The sequence below is a fragment of the Balaenoptera physalus genome (assembly GCF_965194825.1).
Source record: "Balaenoptera physalus genome assembly, chromosome: 6".
In the NCBI taxonomy this organism is placed as follows: Eukaryota; Metazoa; Chordata; class Mammalia; order Artiodactyla; family Balaenopteridae; genus Balaenoptera; species Balaenoptera physalus.
The window spans coordinates 128047935-128066428 of NC_138885.1; the positions used below are offsets into that span (position 1 = coordinate 128047935).

The 18494-nt window shown below is 37.7% G+C and overlaps 1 protein-coding gene across 2 annotated transcripts in view; it reads right to left on the reverse strand.

The window, feature by feature from the left end:
- SPHKAP (SPHK1 interactor, AKAP domain containing) overlaps positions 1 to 9911 on the reverse strand; it is a 167922-nt gene extending 158011 nt beyond the window's left edge. For both annotated transcript variants that reach the window (XM_082464601.1, XM_082464599.1), the window contains exon 1: positions 9773 to 9911. In XM_082464601.1, coding sequence (XP_082320727.1) covers positions 9773 to 9804 — 32 coding nt within the window. In that variant the 5' untranslated portion in view covers positions 9805 to 9911. The remainder of the gene's footprint in view (positions 1 to 9772) is intronic.
- Positions 9912 to 18494: the final 8583 nt, after the last annotated feature.

Below are 18494 nucleotides of genomic sequence, written 5' to 3' on the forward strand. Positions count from 1 at the left end.
GGCAGTATTTTTTTCCAGCTTTTCTGAAATATAATTGGTATATAACAATGTGTAAATTTAAGATGTACAATGTAATATGATTTGATATATGCACATGTTGCCAAATAGTTACCACCATAAGGTTAGTTAACACGTCCGCCAGTTTACATAATTACCATTTTTTTGTGTGTGTGGCGAGAACTTTTAAAATCTACTCTTTTAGCAATTTTCAAATATACAATACAGTTGTCTCTCGTTATCCGAGGGGGGAATGGTTCCAAGACCCACTTCAGATACCAAAATCCACAGATGCTCAGGTCCCAAGGTTGGTCTTCCTTATCTGTGGGTTCTGCATCTACAGATTCAACAAGCTTTGGATCATAAACATAGTACAGGATGTGCAGTTGGTTGAATTTGAGGATGCAGTACCCACAGATGCAGAGAGTGGTCTGTCTGTACTAAATAAATACATTAATGAATGTATTTTGTTTTTAAAGGCTTATATCTGTCTTACATTTGACTCTAATCCTCCACAAAAAAACTTGTTTCTGTGTTAGCATTTTTTTTGCTCTCCTCAGAGGCATAAAGGGACCCATTATAGGGATTAGTGATTCGGTGACTGTGAGGGATTAGACCTGGATCTGTTTCATCCAGGCCTTGGTCACCACAGACACCGTTAGAAGACCTACCACACGGTTTTAATCCAATTGATATACTTGTTGCCTTTTAGACTTTGATCAACACGGTAGTCTTATAGAAAGGGAGAAGAAAAGGATTGACATTTATCCTGGAACACTGTTTGGTGTTTTTCATTCATTCAATTCAAATTACTTCCTGTATGTTAAAAATGGACTAATAATTGTGAGATATTTTGGAAACAGAAAGACCTCTGTAGTCTTAACTACAGTGGAGAACTACAGCAGATTGTTTGAGGTTTTTGAAATAGTCATTGTACCTGCATTGCTTCATTAGATAATGCACTCATCTATAAGATAATGTTTGGAAAAATGGAAAAGATTTTCAGCAGTGCCTTCAATGGAGAAAATCTGGTAAATTTAAAGTCATTGCAAATTGTCTCCCCAAAGATCAGGTGTCCTTGTTATTCATTTTCCAGTCTTTTCAGTTAAAAGGTTGTGTAAGAAAGCGAAAGTTTCACTAACTAATGGACTGACAGCTCACAATTACTCTCCAGCGAAGATCCCTCCTCACCTAACTTGAGTGTTTATCTCTGCCCATGGCATCAACACCTTTGGTAGTTGCCTGTTGGTGATTTAAGATGTCGTGAGTTTTATTTAAATAAAACATTAATAAATTGAAATGGCAAATCTTGCATAAAATGCAGGGTTTCAGAAAGGAGAAGAAAATGATGTGGGAGAACTCTTTATCACATATCAAACTGTCGGCAAATGAGAGTCTGAGCGAGATCAGTTAAAATCGGAGGAAGAGAAAATCAGTGAGGTTTGTGACATGACAGATATTTCACAGGGGACTGATTTGAGAATCGGACTTAAAAGAACAATTGGCACAACTGATGAGGCTACTGAATATATTTACAGAACTGACATTCTTCATGATATTGTGACAGAAAGTGCCATGTTAACATACAACTTTAAAGGAAAAATTATGATCTTCCAATCCGATCAACACCACATTCATTATTTGTTTATTACATAATTCACACTTTCTATTTTTAAAATATTGATAAATTGAACTGATTTTTATAAATTTTATTATTCTTAAAGATAAATTTCTAATCAAACAGATTTTGTTCACTATTTAATGACGTTTAGTCTTCTCTGTAGGAAATTTATGTGCCCTTTTCCAGGTTCCAATTATCCTCACATGATGAAATGGCATTCAAGTCACTAGGTTTCATTCTTTCCTTTCAAGTAGACAAGTATTTTTTATTTTTATAGGATTTTTGGTCTGAATTACCCAGACAAATTACTGAATGTTTTTGTCTGCATAAATTAAGTGGAAGAACTGGCAGATCAAACTGTAATTGAACAGATAAATCTATTCATAGGCACAATGTATCAGAAGTCATTTACTGAATTCTTATTCTGTTCTTTTTATTATGTTCAAAATTATAGATTTTTAGGACAGAAACAACTAAGTATGTTGTTTAACTTACGTTAATACTGAAGTATGGGAGAAAATGATCAATTCTCCTTGTATCTTTGGAAGCAAAACTAAATATTTTAAAATTCTTATTATTTTATTTAATGCATTTTAACACCTGAGCAAAATAGTCTGAAATGTAAAATGTACAAACTAAAAATGGCACTTTTAGGTAATAATACCCTTGATACAAATTGATATTCATTACGTATCCACATACATTTAAAATAAATGTGTAACATCATGTTTAATAAGTAATTGAGAATTACATCCCACAAAACTTTCACATTTTATTTTACATTTATTCTAAAACAGCTGGTTTTACTTTAATGTTAATAATCTAATAATCACTTTGAAGAAACTGCTTATGACTTTTCAGATACAGTCAGTCTGTCATCAAAGAAAGTCTAATTAAATATGAATAGACCATTGATCCATATGAGTTCCAATTTGTCACAATCAATTTAATTCTTCTAATACAGAGGAACATTATTCTTTTGCATTGCTTATAAAGAAACTGATTGACTGACTGCACGATTGGTTTAATAATGGATATCCATCTTGTTCCACTAAAAATTTATGACAGCTAACAGAAAATATATATACAATAAAATGGTCGAACATGAGTTAAAACTCCGCTAAGGAAAATAGACATTATGGCAAGAGGTTAGTATCATGGTTAAAATCAGCATAGATATTTAAGTTGTAAACTCCTACACTGTTGTCATAATTAAACTTTTAACTTGTTTCTGGCATTTCTGGCAGCTGAAGTGAAATGGAGACATGAGCAATCATAAAAATATTATTTTTCTTAAGGAAAAATAAGAAAGGTATTTAGACATAGGTGATTGACAAGTTCTGTTGTACCCCAAAATTCCAAGAGCTTCCAACTACTTTTTGGAGCTGACTATTATTATTATTTTAATAAATCCAATGCAGTGGTAAGTATAGGAATCAGGAGGTCAGGATTTCATTCTTGGCCCCATCTATAAATATTTGTATGATTTGATTAATTCATTTAACTTTTCTTGACTTCAGTTTTTTAATCTGTAAAGGAAAAGGGCTGAGCAAGGTGGCCATTACCAATGTCCTCTGGAGCTCCAACATCCCATGCTCAATGGGTTCCCATTTCCTCAGCACAGAGAGAAAGGGATGTGAAATTTCAAAAGGCATATCGTGTAGGTAAATTTCTCATTAGGGAAAACTTGTTTTAAGAAGTTAGGGGTCAACTCTCCTTCATGTCAATGCGCTGAGAATCAAAAAGAGGACTGATCCATTTGGTTAGCCTGAGAGAGGTCACTCAGGAAATGAAAAGAGAATCTAGTCGCGGGGTGCTGGGTATCAACTTCCTAGTATGTCTCCTTCCTCACAAAGCCCAACTGCCACCAAGATGATATGCAAGGAGGGCAGGAACTGGGTCTTCCTCTATCCCAGAATCATGAAGGTGTCAGGAGAGAGTGCTGCCTGATTGACTCTCCAGTCTTCCTCTTCTCATGGAGACATGTTACCAAAATCAGTGTTTTGACAATCACTGTGAAACAGAGAAGCAGCTAATGTGGGATTTCAGGTCTAATGTCATAGCCTATCTTGAAAATTGTGTGGAGTCAAAATAACCTTTGAAAATCCTTTAAGAAGCTTATAAATCATGGCATGTTGGATTTTGCGAAAAAGTCTAATAAAGTTTTGTTTTTTGGTGTGTGCATACTATATAGAAATATACAGTATGTGATAGAAATACAAGTTAAATATAAGCTTACCATATTTTTAATAATGAAAAAGAGCCAGAGAAATGGAAGAATAAAAAAGGAAAATGAACGTGTAGTATTGAATTTGCATGAGTTAAATGTGTAGATGATGCCCTACTATGTCCTTAAATAGCAGCAGTTGTGTGAGACTGTGAAATGGGCAGGGTGTGAACTGATATCAGGATGAGTGAGATTCCTAGTTCGCACTCCATGTCCTTAGGAGGAGAGACCTACAGGTCCCTGTATTTATTGTTATTGCCTAGAACTGGTCTATATGGCCTTGTTCCTGACTGATTCAACAATTAGGGTGAGTTCCATTCCTCCCTTTCTCCAACCCCATCCTTATATCACTACACCAGGAATATACTGTTAGATAGTGATGAGGATATTTTGAAGTTCTGGGCAAGAAGAGAATCTGTGAGATCCTTTGGAAACCTTCACAAGCGAGTCAGCAGCCCATCAGACCACCTACCATTTCAAGCCTGAAGGTGACAGGGTAAGGCACAGTGGGCTAGGTGATGCAGCAGAATCAAACAACTCCAAAATCCCAGGGGATTAAAATGACAAAGGTCTATTTCTTTCTCATCCTATGTGTCCATCATGGATTGGTTGAGGGCTCTGCTCCACGTTTTGCTCATTCTGAAACTCAGGTTGATGGGGATTTAAAAACAAGTTAACCCATTCTCTGAACTGGGCTTTCTTTTGGATGGGTGAGTGTTTCTTCGGGTTTTTTTGTTTTTTGTTTTTTTAATGCCTTGGTTTTGCCTGTATATTTCAAGAGAATGAGATGCTTATCCATATCATGCCCAGTTGAGAGTCACTGCTACAATAAAGGTCATGGCATTAGAGACGGTTAGAAGTGAAAAGGACCCAGAAGATCAGTATATGTAGGGTATACGTTATTGTAAACAGGAGGAGGCGGAGAATCAACAAGTCAAGCAATTAATTCCACAGTCACAACCGTTAAGTTAAGAACAGCATTAAGCACTACATCTCCCAATAGTCTCCCAATATCAAATACACCATTTTTTCCTCTTCCCCTCCTTACAATTCCTTATAGCCGTAACCTTCAATCACAGAGTAAAACTCCATTCAGATGAATAATACTAGATGAAGGTGCCCTTTGTGAATGAGATGAGTTCTAATAGTTCATTTGCAAATTGATTATCTGGCAGCAGATACATAGTTTACTAAAGGAACCACAGGGATGGAGATCAGGGGCCCCTAAAAGTGTCAGGGTGTGAAAAGTAGCACAAATGGTGGGTTTCAGGACTTTTTATAATGTTTCTATGGGAAACTGCCTTCACAGTTTCCAGCTCTTCTTCAGATATTTGTTACCCCTCAGCAATGTAGGATCTCAGAGTCCTGAGCACCAGGGCTTTCTAATTTCTAGTTTCTTTCTCTATAATAAATAGCACCTCCTGGGCAGCGTTTCCCTGAGAATTATAAATTGGGGAATGTGGCCACATCAGCTCTGGTCTTGTAAAGAACATGCATTCCAAGATAGAGAATAATCTCAAGTTTAGATTTAAGACAGAATCGGATATTTGTCCCTGATCCCCAACTTGCTAAGGGTGATAGATTAATTTTTTTCGGAGTTTCTGATAAATAGAAAAATAGAAATGTAAATATGCTCTTGAATTTCTCTTTTTATTTAAATTTGAAAACAGATAATCTTTCAATAAAAAGTTGTTGATGGAGGACTTTAGTTTATAGCATTGGGTTGCTTGCCCCATTAAAAAAATAGTTTGTTTGTTTGTTTTCCCATAAAACTAACATTCTTAGAGACAAAATTTTGATTCTGATGGGCTTTAGTTTTATTGCTAGGTTAAACTTAGGCTTGGTTAAAATAAACTGATGGGAAATTTAAATCAAAATACCTATTTTTCAAAAGTCTGTCTTTAATGTTTTTTTCATTCAGAGTGCCATGGAGGGGGGAAATTAGGTGTTTGGGATTAGCATATATACACACTACTATATATAAAATAGATAATCAACAAGGACCTACTGTATAGCACAGGGAATTCTACTCAATATTCTGTAATAACCTAAGTGGGAAACGTATCTGAAAAAGAATGGATATATGTATATGTATAACTGAATCACTTTGCTGTACACCTGAAACTAACACAACATTGTAAATCATCTATACTCCAATAAAAAACCTGACATTATTACTGAAATAGAATCCAGTAAGCCAAACAGAATAAAAAGAACAAAACTAAATTATAAAAACTGCAAGTGACTTAGAAAATAAGAGAAGGCATCTTTCTTAAATTTCAAATTCAAGCTTAAATACGGTCAAGGTGACAAATTATTTCTGTTTGCAAAAGTGGTATTTTCACCGTTTGCTGGCTTTAAATGAAGATCTGGCTTTTAGTCTGCCCCCATGTGTTCTAATGATATCAGCGTTTGTCCAAACTGTGCACCAGGATCTCTTCCCCTCTACCCCTAGTTAAAATAAAGTGTGGATTTTCAATCAATACAAAAAAGAAAACTGAACTTGAAGTCAGAAGAACTTTGTAGACAACCTAGCTCTGCTACATACTACTGTGTAGATTTTTTAATCTAATTATTTTCTTCATTTAATTTCTTTTTACTCCAATTTTTTCAACAAGGAAGTGGAGACAATTATATCTGTCATAATTAACTCACAGGGATGTGATGATCAAATAATTTAATATATGGAATAACATTTAAAAAATACCAACTTTACTATCCACACACTAGTTACCAATGTGAGACCGACATTCCTTTTGTAAGAGGTAACTATGTATTGTAGTATAATGTACTACAGCAATAGAACACACTGGGTGAGAATCCTGGATTCTGTTTTATTTTCATAATTCCTAGTTATGTAACCTTAGCAAATCAAATAAACTTTTTGTAAAAGAGATGACTAAAGAATCTTTACCCAAACTTTTAGATCTAAAAAAAAAAAAAGAAAAAGAAAAAATCCCTCTTTTTTTTTTCCTTGAACTAGACTACTAGTCAGAAAACATTTGGGTTCTGGGTCTACAATGCAACTAACACAGGAAAATTTCATCCTTCCACAGCTCAGCTTCCTTCTTTGAGACACCTCCCAGCTTTGATAAACAGTGGTTTAAACAAATCTGTAATGTAATCCACATAACACTGCACATTTAAAGATGAAAATATTCAAAGTAAAACCTCATTGGAGCTTTCACAGAGATAAGGTAATTCAGTGGGATAACTTAAAAAAACCATAAATAATTCCTTTTTAAAAAACCATCCTTCAAAATTTCTAAAGTATATGCATCAAATAAAATTATAAGATCAATCTCCACAGAACACTGATTAAAATTTCAGTAATTTCTATCTTTGATTCATTAAAAAATTTAAAATCTAAAATCCAACACAAAAATATATTCCATAATTAACTTGATATATTACAAAATCATTTTGTCATATCTGCCCAATTGTTAGTGTCAAATTGTTTTATAATTCTTAAGAGAAACAGTGATTTATAATCACCAGCTTAATTTTATTAGATACTGAAAACATTTCAGATTTTGACAACACAGATATTGATTTATAACAATTTGATTTTTCCCCTTGAGTGCCATTTTCTTGAAAAGTTTGTATAAAGTATCGTCATCAATTATCTAAATTTCAAAGTTTTGTGGCCAAGTGGTACAATGAATATAATATTTCTACACATTGTTTTAAAATTCTAGTTCATTTTTGGCATATCAATTAAATATTATAGAAAGAAAATTGGATTTCTTGTAGTCAATGAAATAGGCGATAAAATGGACTGAGTCTTTTTATATGAATAAGGACCCTAATAAAGTAGCTGAATTATTACACTGAGTTGTAGAAATGTGACGTGTCTTGGTGAATAAACAGTAATATTCAAAAGGTTTAATTCGCTGCAGCTGATGTTAATTCTATATTAAAATTTTTACAGGCTACTACAAGATACAGAGCAATTTCACTGCAGTTAGTTTGCTCTTTAAAAGGTCACTTTAGAGTACTGCAATAGAAATAATTTTAAGGAGTTATTGGCATAATGTGTTTCTAATATTTTAGAAAATGTCTCAGCATTTGAATAGATATATAATCCCGATTCGAGCACGACAGTATTGGTCAGCAATACTGGATTTAGAGCAAGCACTCTCCTATCGAAAATGTCTCTCTTGGGATGTTGGAACCACACAGCTCACCATTTCAATTCTAAAGATCTTAGGCTGTAGAACAGACAGGGCAGAAAGTGAACCCCCAGTTTGCTTGACTTTCAAATGCCTCACACTTTAAACTAAAAATAATGACTATCTATCTATCATCTATCTATCTATCTATCTATCTATCTATCTATCTATCTATCTATCTATCATCTATCTATCTATCATCTATCTATCTATCATCTATCTATCTATCTATCTATCTATCTATCTATCTATCTATCTATCCATCTATCTATCTATCTGAAGTTTTAAAAAGTATTCCTGTGGTTCTTATTAACTTTTTCATACATTAGGATGGAATGGAATGACTTAGTGGTAGTTTGACCGTGTTTGGCTTCACAAAGATTTGAGCAGCTTCAGGCCACGCTTAGAAATCTTTTTAGAGCCCTTTGCTAGCCCGCCGGGGAAGGGATGCTCAAAGAGGAAATGCCTGCGGAGCTGGGAAAGCTCTATTTCCTTACGGAATATAAATACTTTGCGCCTCTAGATGGCAGTCTTTAACAGGGTTGAAGAGCGGTGTCCGTCCTCCTCTACCACTCCCCGCTCCAGGCCCACCCCCATCTCGACTACTCGGCAGTGTAGTACCAGCTCCGTGTGTGCTTTAGCCTGTGGATGTTGGATTGACGTGCTCTCCAAGAATTCGAGCTTCATATGTTTATCCCAGTGCCTGATACGCGGCGGGAAGCTGCCTAAACGTTCGCTTGGGGAAAAGAGGAAGGAAGGGATGACAGAACGGTCAACACGAAGCCCCTTTTGCCTAGGAAGGGTGGGGCTGTGCCGGCGGCAGCATCCTGCGCTCTCGGTGCGCACGCTCCGCGCGGAGCACAAAGAGAGCAAAAGCCACCTGCCCGGCTGGCGGAACCCAACCAGTGACCGCCTCAATTCACCCCTGAGGTTTATGCGGGTAGAAACATTAAAATCTGTTCCTTCGATTCGCAAAGGACTGAGTTGGAAGGACCGCGGAGCAGAGGCAAAGGGAGAGGAGACAGGACGAAACGCAAATCAGGGAAAATATGTTGCTGCCACCTGGCAGCGTCTAAGGTGGGGGTCCCGACTCCCCCGTGTGCGGACCCCAGGGCTGGTGTGGTCGGGGAACGCTGGAGGCCAGAGATGTTAAGGAGGAACTCGTGGCCTGGCAGGAGGTTGGGGGCAGCTGAGGCGGGTGGGACTGGGGCGGACAGAGGTCTGTTCTATCCAGGGTCTCCGTCGGGGGCAGTCTAGGTCGGTCGGGCGTTAGGGGCAATCGCTCCCATCTCTCTCTCCCCAGCCCAGCAACCGCAGACACTCGCCCGGGTCCAGAGGGACGGGAGGTAGGGGTACTTTACCCTAGCGCTGCTCCCTCCTATTTTCATCCCTGCCTTGGACCCTGTCTCTCTACAGGGCGCGACACCTCTCCAGGCTGGGTCCACAGAAAGTCCAAGCTCCAGGCTTCCCCAGCCCCCCGCCCCAGAGGCTGACACGAGCTCTCTCCCACCCTGCGCTGCTCTGGCTCGCAGGCTCACCCAGCACCGCTCCCGGTGGGCCAGTTGACAGGGACCTCGATCTCCCCAGAGCTCCTCGCACAGCCGCGGCCGGACTTAATTGTAAGTTCAGGGTCCTCGGTTTCCTCGCGAGCCCCGCACAGACCGCGGCGCCCGCAGGGCAAGTTCGTGAGCGACTCGTAGCAGAGAACGGAGATTGATGGGCACTGGGTTGGGCAGAGGGGGAAGCAGGTCTTACCTTGGCGTGGAGAGCAGGGAGTTGCCATCCATTGTCTATGGGCGCGTTGAGAAGAAAGACGGAAAGGGCGGGCGAGGGATGGGAAGTCTGCGGTGCTAGGACCCGGTTCCCAGAGCGCAGAGACAGACGCGCGCGGGCACAGGGGCGCGCGGGCTGGGACCACCGCGGCAGGGTGCTGTCTGAGCCTCGCTCCGCCCGGGCGGGGAAGCGTTGCACCCTGCGACCGCCAGATAGTCTCCTCCCGGGCGTCCCCTCTGATCTTGCAAGTGCGCTTGGCCAAAGCTCCAACCCTTCTACCCAGCTCCTGCCCTCCTCCTAGGCAACTCCAGTCTTCGTTGCCAGTGGCGCCTTCTGAGTTTTCCCTGCCTCTCCCTGTGCCCAGCAGAGGTGACTCCGACAGAATTTCTCTCTCCCCGCCTCAAAGTCTCGTCCCCTCCTCTCTCTCTCTCTCTCTCTCTGGGAAAGCAGTCTGAACCCTGAAGTTCACCCACTTTCCCACATTCAGGCTCTACTCCTGGCAATGCCTACATTCCCCTCTGGTCGTGCACCACCCCTTTGGCTGCCTCTCTCAATTTTATCTTTATTTGTCTTCTACCATGTAATGGTTCATCACTCAGAGCAATGCTCTTTGATCTGCCAACTATTTTGCCTTTACTTGGATTAGATTCTATTCTCACAATTCTGCAACGAACTCATTTTGCTTAATTGTGATTCACTCATACCTCATCTGTTAGAAGCCTGTGTGCACATAGAGATTTCAGAACCTATGACAGTGGTCATCCATCAGAGGCCAGCACCAGGCCCTGGAAGGAAGGGCTGTCACAAAAAAATCTGTATTTTCTGCTTCAGCGTCTCCTTGAGCAAGAATGACAATTGTTTTAAGAAGGAAGACATTGATAATAGCAAATGACTGTTAAGATGAGGGTACTGTTGATTATGATCTTTTTTTATTAAATAAAAAAATATTTAAAGAAAACTATGGGACTTCCACAAATGGGACGATGGAGGACATGCACTTGGCCCTATTCCTCCTGGTAATCACAAATAAAAGCTCTGGAGATTGTAAGACAAGCATAAGAAGACAGAAGGATGGACAGAAGAAGGTCGGCAAGCTAGAGACCTTGGGACCCAAGAATGACAAGATAGTGAGTTCCCGGGCTTTTCTTTTGGCCTCAGATGTCCCAGACTTGGAGCTGAAGGAGCTGACAAAACCAGAAATGTCCATGAATGCAGACAGAAAAGGTCTCTTCTCTTTAGCCAAAGGACCAGGAAAGGGACAGCCCAGAAAGACAGAAACTCTGCAGAAAATAACAGCTTCAGTCCTGCAGAGCATCAAATAAAACAATCCTGTGGCCCCACTCAACCCATGCCATCAAAGACCAAGTGAGGCACCTAGATTCATTCTATGAATACCACGTCTAGGCTCTTAGGAGGCATCCCAAACCCCCAGCCCAGGTGGTATCAGTGAAAACTCCAGCAGGAAGTATCAGCCTTCCCTCCCTGCCTTGGTGTCACCGAAGCCACCAAAACCAAGTGAGAGTCACAGTCTCCTAACATAGTACCCTAAATGTGCAGGCTTTACAGAAAATTACTCATCCTACCAGGAACAAGGAAGATTTCAAGAGGAATTTCAAACGGATTATCCAATATGAACAAAGGAGAGAATATATGCTAGAAAAAGAAAAGAAGGAAAGGAGACGAACACAGTCCCAAGAACATGTGAAGAAAAATGGCTGAAAAAAATCCCCAAATTTGGCAAAAGACTTAAAGCTATAGGTTCAAGAAGCTGAGCAAAATCCCAACATAATAAACCCAAAGAAATCCACACAAAGGCATATCATAGTCAAACGTCTAAAAATTAAAGACAAAGACAAAATACTGAAAGCAATTGTAGAGAAACATCACCTTACCTCTAAGGGAAAACAGTACAAATAATAGCAGATTTCTCATCAGAAACCACGGAGGCAAGAAGTGACATAACATTTTTACATTGCTGAGGAAAAGAACTATCAACACAGAATCAAGTATCCAGTGAAAATATTGTTCAGAAATGGAGGTGAAATCAAGACATTCTCAGATGAAGGAAAACTAAGAAAATTTGTCGTCTGTAGACTTACCCTAAAAGAATGGCTAAAGGCGGTTCTCCAAACAGAAAGGAAACTATAAGGAAGGAATCTTGGAATATCAGGAAAAAAACAAAACAAAACACGATGAGCAGTAATATGATAAAACAATAGGTTTCCTTTCTCCTCTTGAGTTTTCTAAATCATATTTGACAGTTAAAGTAAAAACTATAACGTTGTCTGATGTACTTCTAAATATATGTAGAGGAAATATTTAAGACAATTGTATTATAAAGGCAAGAAGATACAGGGACATAAGAGACATGAGGTTTCTACACTTTGCTCAAACTGGGAAATTAATACCACTAGAAGACTTTGATAAGTTATGTGTATTTAATGCAATATGTAGAGAAATCACTAAGAAAAGCTATACAAATAGATATGCTCAAAATATTATAGATAAATCAAATTGAAATAAATAATGTTAAGTAACACACAGTAAGGCAGGGAGAAAGGAAATAGGAACAAAAAAGATAAAACAAATAAAAACAAAAAAAAGTCAGTTTTAAGCTCTAATATATCAATGATTACATTAAATTTAAATGGTCTAAATACAACAGATAAAAGACAAAAATTGGCAGAGTGGATTAAAAACATGACTCAATTATATGCTGTATATAAGAAATTCATTTCAAATATAGCTATATAAGAAAGTTAGAAAAAGATATATCATGCTAGTGTTATTCAAAAGAAATCATGAGTGGCTATATTAATACCAGATACAGTAGACCTCAGAGCAAAGAAAATTACTAGAGACAGAGAGGGAGTTTACACAGTGATAAAAAGGTCAATGTACCAAGATGACATAGGTACTCTAAATGTGTACATGACAAAAAACAGCTTCAAAACCTGTGAAGAAACAAAATCATAGAACAGACTGGAGAAATAGACAAATCTACAGCTATAGTTGCAGACTTTAACCACTTTTTCTCAACAACTGATAAAACAACTAGACAGAAAATCACAAAGGATATAGAAGGACTTAAAAACACCATAAGCCAACAGGATCTAATGAACATTTATAGAACACTCCACCTAAAAGCAGCAGAATATATAATTTTTTCAAGTGTTCATTAAACATATACCAAGATAGATCTGAAGCACAAAGCAAACCTCAACAAATGTAAAAGAATTGAAATCATACACAGAGCATTCCCCAAACAAAATGGAAACAAAAATATCAAGAACAGAAAGATAAAAGGAAAATATCCCAACCTTTGAAAACTAAACAGCATACTTTTAAATAATCCATGGCTCAAAGAGGAAGTCTCAAAGAAAGTTAAAAAACACAATGAATTCAATGAAGATGGAAATACAACATATCAATATTTGTGAGAGATAATTAACTAGTCCTGATGGGAAAACTTATCATGATAAATGTATATATTAGAAAAGTGGAAAATTCTCTAATCAATAATCTAAGCTCCCACTTCAAGCACTTAGAAAAAAAATGGCAGAATAAACTTAGAGTAAGAAAAAGGAAGGAAATAATAAAGATAAGAGTACAAATCGACAAAATCAAAACAAAATGTAGAAAAAAATCAGTGAAACGAAGAGTTACATCTTTGAAAAGATCAGTAAAATTGACAAAGTTTTAGCAAGATAGACAGAAAAATGGAGACGGTACAAATTACCAATACCAGTCACAATATGAAATATCACCAGAGATCCTGCAATCATCAAAAGATTAATAAGGAAATACTATGAAAAACTCTGCACACATTTTATTTGACAGCTTAGATGAAATTGACTAATTCCTCCCAAAACTGAAACTACTTATTATGTTTGAATTGCATCCTCTCCAAGAAGATATGTTGAAGTGCCAACCCCAGTGTTTCACAATGTGAATTTATTAGGGAATAGAGTCTTTGTGGGTTTAAGCAAGTTAAGATAAGGTCATTGGGGTGGGCCCTAATCCAATATAACTGATGTCCCTAAAACAATGAGAAATGTGGACACAGACACACATAGAGCGAAGATGATGTGAAGAGACACAGGAAGAATGCCATGTGATGATGGGAACAGAGACTGGAATTACATGGTCACAAGCCAAGGAATGTCCGGGACTACCAGAGGCTGAGAAAGTCAAGGATCCTTCTCCTACAGGTTTTAGAAGGAACGTGACTTTGCCGACACCTTAATTTTGGACTTCTAGTTTCCAGAACCTGAAGGCAATAAATTTCTGTGATTCTAAGCGACCCAGTTCATGGTATTCTTTTATGGGGGGCATAGGAAACTAATACATTACCTAAACTGACCCAATATGAAACAAGTAATTTGAATAGCCCTATAACTGTGAAGGAAATTGAATTTATAATAAAAGAAATCCCTCCCTAAAAAATCTCCAGGCCCAGATGGTTTCACTGAAGAATTCTACAAACACTTAAAGAAAAAAAAATAACTCTAATTAAACATAATCTCTCCCAGAAAATAGGAGAGGAGTAAATACGTCTCAATTTATTTTATGAGGTTGGTATGCCTTGATGCCCATATCAGAGGGACACAAATAAAACTATGAACTAACATAGCACATGAATATAGATGTGGAAATCCTGAACAAAATATTAGCAAACAGGGCTTCCCTGGTGGCGCAGTGGTTGAGAATCTGCCTGCTAATGCAGGGGACACGGGTTCGAGCCCTGGTCTGGGAAGATCCCACATGCCGCGGAGCAACTGGGCCCGTGAGCCACAATGACTGAGCCTGCGCATCTGGAGCCTGTGCTCCGCAACAAGAGAGGCCACGATAGTGAGAGGCCCGTGCACCGCGATGAAGAGTGGCCCCTGCTTGCTGCAACTAGAGAAAGCCCTCGCACAGAAACGAAGACCCAACGCAGCCATAAATAAATAAATAAATAAAATTTAAAAAAATTAAAAAAAAAATATTAGCAAACAGAATTCAGCAACAAGTAAACAGAATTATACACTGATGACCAAGTGGGGATTATTTCAGGAATGCAAGGGTGGTTCAGTATTGGAAAGTCAATCAGTGCAATCCACCATATTAACAAGTAAAAAGAAAAAACACATGATCATATCAACTGATGCAGAAAAAGCACTGGACAAAATTGAACACCCATTTATGATAAAAAATATTGGAGAGAAATAGGTATAGAGGGGGACTTCCTCAACTTGAATAAAAATGCATGCCAAAACCCTATGTTTAGTTATGTTTAATGACGGGAGATTGAATTCTTTCTCCCTAAGATAAAAAACAAGGTAAAGATGTCACCTCTTGCCATACTTATTCAACATAGCACTGAAAATTCTGGACAGTGCAATAGACAGGAAAAGGAGATAAAAGGCATACAGATTGGAAAGGAAGAAATAAAACTGATCCTACTTGCAGAATACCTAATTTGTCTATGTAAAAAATCTCAAGGAATTTATGATAATAAAATTTGAAAAGCCTAGAGATAAAAACTTGCAAGTTTGCAGGATACGTGCAGAAACAAATTATATTTCTATTTACTGGTAATGAGCACATGGACATTGAAATTAAAAATACAATGCCATTTAAATGTACTCAAAAAAATGGAACACTGAGCTATAAATCTAACAAAACATACACAGGAATTGTAGCTGCAAAGTCAAAATACAGATGAAAGAAATCAGAAAAACTCTAAATAAATTGAGAGACATACTTTGCTCATGAATTAGAAGACTCAATATAGTAAAAAGGTCAATTCTCCCCAAATTCATATGTAAGCTTAACACAGTTCCTATCAAAATCCCAGCAGGTTTCTTTTTGGAGATATAGACAAAATTATTCTAAATATTTATATAGAAAGGGAAAGGAATTAAACAGCTATAACAGTTTAGAGAAAGAAGAATAAAGTGGTAGAAATCAGTCTACTTGATTTCAAGAATTAGCGTGTTACTATGTTAAATAAGACTGTAGTATGGGTGGAAAAATAGATAGATAAATCAATGGAATAGAATAGAGAAACCAGAAATATACCCACACAAATATGCCCAACTGATGTTTAACAAAGCTGCAAAAGCAATTCAATAGAGGAGAGACTGACTTTTCAACAAATAATTTTGGAGCAATTGGACATTCGTATGTTAAAAAAAAATGGACCTGGACCAAGTTTCACACAACATGCAAAAATTAACTCATAACAAATCTCAGACTGAAATGTAAAATATAAAACTATAACACTTTTAGTACAAAACATCGGGGAAAATTTTTGGGATCTAGGGCTAGGCAAAAGTTCTTAGACTTTTAAAACTTTTTGTTCTGTGAATGACCCTGTTAAGAGGATGCAAAGATCAGCTACACATTGGAAGAAAATATTTTCAAACCAGATATCAGACAAAAGACTAGTGTCTAGAATACATTTTTAAATCTCTCAAAATTCAACTTTAAGAAAATAAACAATTCAACTAGAACATGGGCAAAAAACAGAAGCAGGCGTTTCACTGAAGAGAATTTACAGATAACAAAGAAGCTCATGAAAAGATGTTCAATCTTACTATCCATTAAAGAAATGCAATTTAAAACCACAATGATATGTCACTATATACCTATCAGAATGACTAAAATAAAAAAGAGTGACAAGACAAAGTGTTGGTGAGGATGCAGACAAACGAGTCACTCATCACTTATCCGTTACCGGTAGGAATGCAAAGTGTAAAAAATCACTCTGGAAGCAGTTTGGCAGCTTCTTAAAACTACTAAACCTGCTAGAGTCACAGGACCCAGCAATTTCAGTCCTGAGCATTCATCTCAGAGAAATGAAGACTTAGGTTCACACAACATCCTTACTTGAATGTTTGTAGCAGCTTTGTTCATAATAATTGAAAACTAGAAACAACACAGATGTCCTTCAGTGGGTAAATGGCTAAACAAACTGGTATATCCATACCATGAAATAATACTTAGAAATTAAAAAAGGACAATCTATCAATATAGGCAATAACCTGGATAAATCTCCAGAGAATTATGCTGCGTGAATAAAGCGATCTCAATGGTTACATTTTTGTATGACTGTATTTATAGAACATACATGAAGTAACAAAACTATAGAAATGGAGAGTGGGTTAATGGTTGCCAGGGAGGAGATGGGAGCAGGAGGGAAGTGGGTGTGGATATAAAAAGGCAACATGAGTGATCCTTGATGTTATGGAAATATTGTATATCTTTACTGTATATATGTCAATATTCTAGTTGTGATATCCAACAATAGTTTTTACAAGATGTTACCATTGGGGTAAATTGGTGTTGGAGGAGGTTATCGAAAAGCTGTGACCTCCGGTTAACCTGAGAACTTGACCTGGGCAATCGAACCCTCCTCACCCCCTCCCCTGTCCTTGGAATGTATACTCTGCCCACTGTTGCCACAGTGAGAGCCTTTGAAGGATGTGGCCTTGAGAGAGAAAGGTATTGTTGAGACCATCTAGACTGAATATGTGAATGAACCCAGGTAAGCCTTCTGTATAAACTTTTAAGATTCTGGAGGTAAGGTGCAGAGATCTAGTCTTGAGCCCACCCAAAACAATTCTCATATGTAAGTTCCCTTGCTTATTAACACTGCCACCTACCAATCTATAATGGTCTGCCTCCTTCCTCTGTCTCTCCTTGCCCTGCGTGTAGGGGCCAGTTTCAGATTTCATCTGGGAAGCTCTGGAGGATGTGAACCAAACATTGGATAAAGAGTATGTGGGATAACTCTCTTTTCTTTCTTACCACTCTATGTGAAGCTACAGTTATATAAACATAAAAGTTTAATTAAGAAAAGAAAATATTGTATTTTGTGCTTTTTTAAAATTAATTTTTATTGGAATATAGTTGCTTTACAATGCCGTGTTAGCTTCTAATGCACAGCAAAATGAATCAGCTATACGTATACATATATCCCCTCCATTTTGGATTTCCCTCCCATTTAGGACACCACAGGGCATTAAGTAGAGTTCCCTGTGCTATACAGTATGTTCCCCTCAGTTGTTTATTTTATACATAGTATCAGTAGTGTATATATGTCAATCCCAATCTCCCAGTTCCTCCCACCCCACCCCTTTTCCCCTTGGTATCCATACATTTGTTCTCTACGTCTGTGTCTCTATTTCTGCTTTGCAAATAAGGTCATCTATACCGTTTTTCTAGATTCCACATATATGCATTAATATACTATATTTGTTTTTCTCTTTCTGATTTATGTCACTCTGTATGACACTCTCTAGGTCCATCCACATCTCTACAAATGACCCAATTTCATTCCTTTTTATGGCTCAGTAATATTCCATTGTATATGTGTACCACATCTTCTTTATCCATTCCTCTGCTGATGGACATTTAGGTTGCTTCCATGTCCTGGCTATTGTAAATAGTGCTGCAATGAACATTGGGGTGCATGTGTCTTTTTGAATTATGGTTTTCTCAGGATATATGCCCATAGTGGGATTGCTGGGTCATATGGTAATTCTAGAAAATATTGTTTTAATATTATCAACTGGTACATTACATGGAGTAACTAGTATAGATCCTATAGAGAGACTTAGACTTTTCTTCTAGATGTTACTGTCTCCATTAAAGAAAGAAAAAATTGCCTTCTCAGTGTCCATAATCAGTGGCAATGCAGGAGTAAGAGACAGAAAGA